This window comes from Dendroctonus ponderosae, unplaced genomic scaffold, assembly GCF_020466585.1.
Source record: "Dendroctonus ponderosae isolate FM_Combo_2020 unplaced genomic scaffold, Dpon_F_20191213v2 Dpon_F_20191213_2, whole genome shotgun sequence".
NCBI lineage: Eukaryota > Metazoa > Arthropoda > Insecta > Coleoptera > Curculionidae > Dendroctonus > Dendroctonus ponderosae.
The window spans coordinates 16,811,572-16,820,599 of NW_026018165.1; the positions used below are offsets into that span (position 1 = coordinate 16,811,572).

The 9,028-nt window shown below is 34.8% G+C and overlaps 1 protein-coding gene across 1 annotated transcript in view; it reads right to left on the minus strand.

Annotated features, from left to right (window-relative positions):
• Nucleotides 1-468: 468 nt before the first annotated feature.
• The window catches only part of LOC109536671 (protein spaetzle 3), a 30,019-nt gene continuing 21,459 nt past the window's right edge, over nucleotides 469-9,028 (minus strand). The window contains exons 3-6 of the mRNA XM_019902984.2: nucleotides 1,932-2,056; nucleotides 1,607-1,870; nucleotides 1,426-1,551; nucleotides 469-1,369 (exon numbers count right to left, since the gene is read on the minus strand). Of these exons, the coding sequence (XP_019758543.1) occupies nucleotides 1,213-1,369; nucleotides 1,426-1,551; nucleotides 1,607-1,870; nucleotides 1,932-2,056 (672 nt within the window). The 3' untranslated portion in view covers nucleotides 469-1,212. The remainder of the gene's footprint in view (nucleotides 1,370-1,425; nucleotides 1,552-1,606; nucleotides 1,871-1,931; nucleotides 2,057-9,028) is intronic.

Genomic DNA, 9,028 nt, shown 5'->3' on the forward strand with positions numbered 1-9,028 from the left:
TTTGTAAATTATACCTTTGTTACAAGTGCAGTCTCATAATCGTTTTAATGGCCTACTTATCTACTTTTGCGATGTTGTCACACGTAAAACACGATCTTTTTAAGAAGCGCAAATGTCATGCAGAGTATGCAACATACATACACCATCCCAAGACCACAGGTGTTTCAAGTTGAAAAAGTACTTAAACTTAATTACAAACTTCAAAACATGACATTTCAAAAAATGACATTGGCACAAAATTTTAAATATGAAATCGATGCATTTTATTATTCGTGTAATCTTTCATTCGAATAAAAAATAGTGTTCGATACGAGGGCGAAAATTTGTTTTTCGAACTCCTGACGGATTGACACCCTCGACTTGTAAAAAAACGACATTTTTCGCCCTTGTATCGAAAACTACTATTAAAGTGCTAATACTTCATAAAATAAATAAAACACTTTATGAAGCACATTGATACGACCCAGAAAGTTTTCAAATAATTTATTGTTTTCTATTATTCCTACTATTACGATTACAGAAATGGCAGCAGTTTACATCTAGTTACACGTCTAGCTATAAATATAAGAAAATATACACACAAGGCGACACAAGACTACCTTGTATGGTTCATCTCAAAAATAGTGCACCATCGTTTCAGTTACAAATCTTACAAACTATCGAAAGGTAACTTGGACACTTCGTCCAGCTTATTCTAAGGCATTTGCTTAAATGTGTGGTGAAATGTAAAGTTATACCTGGGGTTTGCGGTTTTATTTGCTCACATTGTGTTGGATGAGTCTTTGGCACGCAATAGATCCAATGTACTGATCCATTTTTTGCAAATTTGCACGTTTTTGCCGTAAAATGCTGCTGAATGTTGAAAGAGTTCAAGAGCTTAGAATCGGAGACAGGAAAAAATTCAAAGTGCAAAAAGCAGCAGTGAAAGTCTGGAATAGTATTGTAGGTGATCCTATAATAGCCTAAATTTTACTCATTGAAAACATTGGATTTATAGACGCATTTTACATCCCCTACCACATAAAATTGTAATATGACGAGTGGAGAATCATTTAGTGGGCTAAATTTATCACATTAATGACGAATTGGTGCGAAACGACGCAAGAAGTCCGTTCCGAAAATATCTTTGTCAAAATCTAGTAAAATTTGCATTCATTCGCAATGTACATACTTCCTAATACATAATCGACTATCTAGTGGAAGTTCCTCGTGTTAAGGGTTACACCTGCAAACGCAACAGGACGGGAATAGGAACCAATCCATGAAAATGCCCCTGCAGTCGTTGTCTGGATCATAAGCCAGAAGACGATGCCATTTGTATTTTTGCTCGCAGCCACAATCGCCGGCACATCGTTTGGTGCTGGTTTTTCTGCAAAAAAAATCGTACCAAATACTACGTTTTTTCGATGTTTTCATAGCACTTACGCGCAAACTTCTTGATGAATGGCTTGCTCGAAATGCTGCGTGTTCACGATGGCGCGGACTTTTCCTGCTGAGTTCGACGCCCAGTAGGGAGTCACAATTTCCAGTTTACTCTCACAAGCATCGACTCTGAAAGGAAGACCAAAAAAAATTCGTTGAAGCAAAATTCAATTCTAATGCTTACCTTCCACTCTCGTTGCTTTTGTTGTTATTGAAATTCATGTTCTTGAAGTTTTGTCGGGCCGTGCGACGATGGTGCTTTTCGGAATGTTCGGGTGGTTCCGGACCAGGATCAAAGTGCAAATCTGGAACCCCCGGTTTTACCGATCTCTTCTGCTTGGTCCCGCCACTGTATGAGCCATCATCTTCAAATTCCGGCATAATAAACTCGCCATACATGCGCTTCATCAGAGCCTTGTTTTCGTCTATGAACAGCTCTATTCTGTCTCTAGAACAACATAAAATTGCGTTGTTGAATTCGATATAATTTAATTAAATAAAGTACTTACAATGGATACGAATTTCCGGCTGTAGGGCAAAAGAGTTGTTGGTGTCGCTTTATGCACGGAACTCCCCGAATGTACTCCCCTCTTAATTCTAGACCTAGAGCTACTGATAGGGCTGTCCATAATATCTGCAAAAAATGTAGTTTAAGAAAGCGTCAAAAAATATGTTGATTCTGTCTTCTATAGCTTGAGGCAGGTTCATTTTATGCAAGATCTTTTCTTATTTTGCAATTTTTGGCCATAGTTTTCAGTAGAGTGTCGGTGGCTATAATTTTCAGTTTTTAAAACGTCGTGGTCAAACATCAGCACGTTTTCTATTAGAGCAACTCTGGTCGCAATTTTCGAAAATTTATGGTCTGGTATAAGTTAATGAAGGGTAAACCCTTAAAAAAATGTCCAGAATTGCCTCAAATATCGCGTGCGAATACATCGTAAAAAATGTAAATTGAGATCTTTGTGTTAGTTGGTTTTCCTTTCAGTCGGTTTGAGTTAGTTTGGTTTAATTTCGGTCACAAGCATTCATTTAAAAATAATTCTCTGTTGATATTGATCTGATAAAAACAGATGGCCGTTGAAAAGTAATTTCGCTTCGCAAGAATTGCATTAGCCGAGTTTTCTGACACCAGTTTTTAAAGAACATATTTATTAAAAATTGAAGGCAAATTGGGCTTTTCGTCCAATTTAAGCCTGAAGAATTGATGGCGTTTTTTTCGCGTCTTTTGAGACTCTATATAAGGTGTTTACTGAGTGATCACAAAAATTTCGAGGGCGTATTCCTGAGCCGATTTTCTGCGAAAAAGTTATTTTGACCATGGAGTCAAAAATGCTTTGCTTCCGATCTGCAGGTTGTTAAAGTGACTTTTATTTTCCATATTCCAAAGCATTAGTTAAGTTTTAGTTTAGCATAGTTTAAGTTTTAAAATTATTTTGTTATTGCTACCGTATAAAGACACACTTTTTATGCGCTCTTCATCATAATTTTATCAAAAGGACTGCCTAAGAACAATCGCAATTCGTGATTTTTTCCACACATTTTTATGTTAAGAATTACACAATTTCAGGAGCGTTTCTTAATTTTATAAAGACGCACCAAGAACCAATGATTCCGCTTTTTTAAGCCGCTAAAAACTTTTATTCTCCAACCTTCATTTCCAAATTGAACTTGAACTTTTTGCAGCCAAAACCCGTCAATTTTATAATATATGAACTTCAAGTTAGTTTTGAAAATGCAACTGTAACTATTTGGACTAATTGAGGATTTAAAAAATCCTTTCCATGTCCTCAGTTAGCATTTGTTAGTTCCATATCAAGACATAAATTATGAAATAAAATTCTTCACCTACACGGTTACACCTCTTGAAAGGCAATAATTATTGTCTTCAGTCGGTCATAGATAATGTTACATAGATAAGGCAAAGTGGACAACAATTCTTATTGCCACTGTTTCCACTTATGTAAGCTAATTATCGCATTAAAGGGGTGGCTAAACAACGCAGCCATGTATGTGGAAATAGTCCATATTTTTCGCCAATTGAATAAGGAACTATAAAGGAATTGGAAAAATCATACACGCTAATACTTCATGTCTATTAATAAAATTCTAGACAATTAATCACTTATACAGCCTAACTTGTATTTAGTTGCCAGTTCTTGGGTCATTTCTCATTAACACTGGTGTTACGCAAGTAGGATACAGTTATTACTATAAAATCATCGAGTGAGTAATTCGACTTTTTAAAATAAATATATTTATGTCATAATTTATCATGTGACTCAAATGGATAGCTGGAAAATTTCCTGAATGCCTCTGGTCTGAAAATCACCCTAAAATTATCCTTTGAAAATGATTGGCGCAGATACAGGCAAAACTTTGCAGGCAAATTTTATTCCAGCCAGTTTTTAATAAATATTCAGGTTTTCAAAAGAGTGTTTCAGGCCTTTAGATTCGGAATCAAATTTTTAACGTCGGTTTAAAAGCCCAAGTTTTGATTCCTTGTAAAAACTTTAATTTGCATCTAACGCTATACTAAATGCTTTAATTGTCTTGTACTGAAACAGGCCTTGGGTGTAAAATCAACTTTGGACAAAATAGTTTGCTGCAGACTTAGTAGACAAATTGCAAAATAGTAGACTGTGTTTTTCGTCTACCCAATTCGCACGAATAAGAAACTTATCAATAAAGCCGACTTAATTTGAATATGAAAAAAAGCCGTCTGTATAAACAGTAAAACGTATTGATATAAGTCAATCGGTGGGGTTTTTAAGCTAGTTTTTTTGCAATCGACGAAGAAAAACTAATTTGCTTAGCAAGTCAAATAGGAAGCGAGTTATTTCAATATGAAACCAGCAGTTCAAGTGTGTGTGTGTGTGTAGTGGAACCTACAAATTCATTTAAAATCAAACAATTTAAATAACCAGGAATATTTGCATTATATGTAAATGGAAAACGTGTTCCGTGAATGAATGTTTATTCACAGCTATTTTGTAGCCAGTTTGACTTGCATAAGTTCCGAAAATCAACACTAATAAACGCGAATCTGCATTACCAAGTGGAAATTGTCGTATTATCGTACTCGATCATACTCGATGCTATGTTGAAGCAAATGTAGAGAAGTGTGTGGAACAAGCCAGACAAAAACACTTTATAGTGGCGCAAAAAATGAAAACTCCAGTCGAAATGGAAATAAAGTCGTGGAAAAACGCCTATCAAAAAATGCAAAGCAAAATTAAGTATATAAAAATAATTTGCAAGGCAAGGAAATATTGTTGGATAGAGTTAGGCAATAGACATAAGGCGCAAAGATATTAGAAACTATTAGGCATAATTAAATTAGGGCGCATTGAAAAAAAACCGAAAAACTCACGAGTTTCAAGCAACATTGTTTAAAAACGAATTCAAATTGACATATTAGATGACGCGACATGCAAAATCAAGAGCGGCAAATCACCAGAAATGGTAAAAAAAATGAAGGAACAAAAGTGAAATTATTTGTGGGAACAGGGAAAAATCCGCCACAACTAGATTGACTAGTTCTTTAAAAACCCTCGCGTTAAGAATGTTCTTGAAAAAAGCGAAAACAACTATAAATGCATATCGCTGATAAATAGAACAATGAAAATGTATGAAAACCAATCGCAGAAGGAGCTAAGAGGAAAAATGAAGCAAACTTTAAACTAGAACAGCTGCAGAGCAGGAAGAAAAAATACAACAACTTTTAGAAAAAGCGTTCGAGAAAAAACTGGAATTTGGAACGAAAGAAACATTTATAAAAATAAAAAGATCAAAGATTTAAAAAAACTGGGAGAGAGGCGGAGGTAATGCAAAGGAGCGGAGGAAACATACAAGTAGCTTCAAAACCATAACAGTAGAAGGCGTGCATAGAGAACATATTTAAATAAAATAAAGAGAGCATAGAAAACAAGATTGCATAGAATGGATCTAATAATTCTCGCTCAAGAGCACTACATTAATAATAGTGTCAACAGATATACCTATAAGTAAAACGGCCAGGCAGATATAAATTGATTTATGCGGCAATTATAGAAACACCGATTTCGGATTTTTCAGCAATAAACTAGATATTCAAATTAATCTGACTCGAGTTAAATAAATCTATATCGTACCCAAATACATAATATCAATGTCGATGCCGAGATAAGGATACATTTAAGATTGGAAACTGCCAATATTTAATATCTATTTAACCATTTACGGACTGAGGCAGTTTATCTATGAAGTATCAACTGGCCAGTGGTTAACAGGGTGTGGCACAGTGTCACAATAAACGATGCTTGGATGAACTTGGCGCTGTTTATTATTATTTCATTTATTGCAAATTATTTGTCACAAGACAGAAAAACGATCGATAATATTTGGATAAGAGAAGAAAAAAATTAATCAGCTAAACAAAATGCGACCATTCACCAAGCTTGCTCATTTCCGGTTTTAAAAAACCTCAATTTAAAAAAATTAATAGAAACGACTGTCATGCACTTGAGCTAATTGAAAATGAATTATTCAGAAGCAGGCAATCAAACTGCATTTACACGGTGGGCCAACAAAAATGAAAATATTCCAGCTGAGTGTTGTGAATGCCATTGAAAAATCGCATTTGTACGAATCGAAAGCTCAATTAGCCGTTTGGCAGCTTAGAAGCTCCTCAATATGCATATTTGAGCGTATATATGTTGAGGCATTTTAAGGAACTTTTCATCCGAAAATCACCTTTTTCACATATTTGATTTTGAGCTCAATTCATAGCCTCCCAGCTAAACAGCTGCTCAATGCATGCAAAGAAGCTTCACTCTAAAATAAGGAACATCGTCGGTTACATACCGTAACACCCCTTATAAAGGGTAGGAACAATTTTAGATCTGAAGCATCTAGCAATTTTTCCAATGAGCTCCTTGCATTTTTCGTTGAATTTGCGACATTTTGAAATATTTGTTCGATGAAAACTCAACCTAAGACTAAACGGTTTCACCTGCACAACTCCTAATAAATTGGATATTATGAACCCTAAACTTAGAATGTTTTGATTGGTTTTCTCTGGCCCACCCTGTATAGCGACATGAAAATTAACTAGCCATAAAATCAGAGCATGTACGAGCTGGTTTCAATGCCAGGCCATTACAGATTTTTCTCGTTTTAAGGTCTATCTATACGAAACATTGCACGCTTAAATTGCATTTGGTTTTTCGATGGTCAAATTAAGCGCCATTTGTTATGGGAAGAAGTGTTTGACCTTAACTGTTTTACAATAGGAGAACCGTAAAATTTAAATTATCGTATTCTAACGGGTTTTATGGTAATTTCAATACGCGAATTTACAATGGCTGATTTCTGATGCGTGATTTATGTGCTGCATCTTACCGAATTTAGGCGAAAAACTAGGATTCTTTCTGGTCTCCATCATCAAACTATTGTGGATTTTTGGGAAAAGCCCAAATTTATTGATTTTTGCCGCAAATTGTTACAGCCAATGTTGACTTGCGACACGTAATTTCCATCATACATACTCAAAAGAGGTCTTTTATCAAAAGCGCACAAGTCCTAAATAAAATTCAACACCAAAGTAAGATACAAAAGCATGTTTTCAACTTACCAGAGGAAATTTATAGTTGCACCCACAGAAGACTAATAAAAAAAATGACCCCTGATTAATAAAATTCTTAGATGCGCTTCTAGTTATTCGCAGATTTCAAAAGACAGTGAAATACAGGGTGATTGTTAAATTGATGCCATTTTAACTGCATAGGGAAGTCATTGGGACAAAAATTCAAAAAGGAGAAATCACCCTATATATTCGTCTAAATTTGAGCAATTCCGTTGGTAAGAACAATCAGTTACACTGTGAATGGTTTTGGTAAACTTAAAAAAAAACGTTGACAAACTATTCAGTTATCAAGCCGCACCCGTTCTGAATAAAAGTGCCTTTATCGTCTGAAATTGCTACACTTGTCAATGACATTCGTTATATATAATATGTATAATAATATATATAATGCCTTTAGAATTCGGTACCGGAAAGTGAAAAAGCGAACCCGGTACCACAGATTCTTAGGTGTGTCAAGGCGAGTGGAACATTGACTTTCATTCGTCCGAATACTCATGGTTCTTGTTCGAAGTGGCATTTGATGCTTCGATTTTTGTTTCGTCTCAATTTGCCCACAAAATGCAAAGACAATGGTTTTTTGTTTTCAAAAAAATTGCGAAAGTTCCTGCATAAATTCGCGATGGAATTAATTGCGAAAAGTTCATTGGTTATTATAAATAACCAAATAAATCTATCCACAATTGACATATCATATCAACGCCTGAGTGAAATATAAAGTTTGCTTTCTGGGCTGGAACAAGACGTTATGTTTGTAATTATGCAAATTCCGAAAGTAAAAGTCGCGTCAGCGGATAGTTTCGGGCCATTACGGTGGGAAAAAAGCGAAAGTTATAGATACATATTGATACAATCAGGAGCCATCAAAATTATGAAGAATAAATCGCAAACTGTCTGCTTCTCGATTAGGTGCTCGAGTTGCACAATGAAAAATCGGAAAATACTGCAACTAAAGCCATTATAATGGAAATTTCCTTGGAACTTGCAAAATTAGAGCAGAGCATAAAGTCATTTGATGGAAACAAGTTAAGATTAATTAACTCGTACTTGCAAATATGCACATGACTTCAAAACCGCATAATTTAAAAAACAGACGTTTTCGTAGCAGTTACATAATCCAATAGTAGTATTACGTTCAGTCAAGAAAAAGGTTGCTCAATTATTTGCAAAATCAACATTAAAACCATATTCATGGTCGGTTACCAAATTTTATTGCTTTTTTTTCAACTTAAATCATAATGTTTTGGGGTTTATCTCGCCTGATTCCACTGATAAACCTAGTAATGTTTCTTGATTCTGAAATTAAGATTTCATTTCCTGATAAGTAGTTCGTGCGGCCGATTTCAACGGATTTCATATAATTTTTAAGAAAAATTAGCTGTCTGATTATTTTTTGCAGATTAACGAACTGCGTAGGCATTCGGTTACTCGGGTAGAAAGTCTTAGTAGAAAAAAATAGCCAAACAAAGATTAGAGCGCTATACGAATTTCTTAACAATTTGGATTGTTTTTAAGCAGTTTTAAAACGCTCATCATCCGAAACATGTAAAATCATTTCGTTCTATGACCGTTTTTTCGGCTAAAATAACATTTTCTATGTCTAATTCGGCATTCGGTTTTCTACACGAGTCATACAATTTATTCTTCAATTTGTAGAAAATCGCTTTAAACTAGTGGATTTTGAGTTTTTGGGAAAGCAACAAATTCATTGATTAACGCTAATTCAACTCAAGGATAGAGGATAAATATTTAAGTTGTAGATAAGTTCTATATTGTTGAGGCGGATTCATTTTTTACAAACTTCTTTTTGGGTATTTCGCCTCAAAAATTTTAGCCTTTAAAAAAGACAGAATTTCCTCACGTCTTTTATTACAGATTGATAAATAGTGCTCCCATTTCGCAATAAGAACGAATTATTTATCAAAAAGTAATCAAGAACTATCACCTAGAGGGTATCCTGCGACACACTTAGGCTCAAGCTGTAAG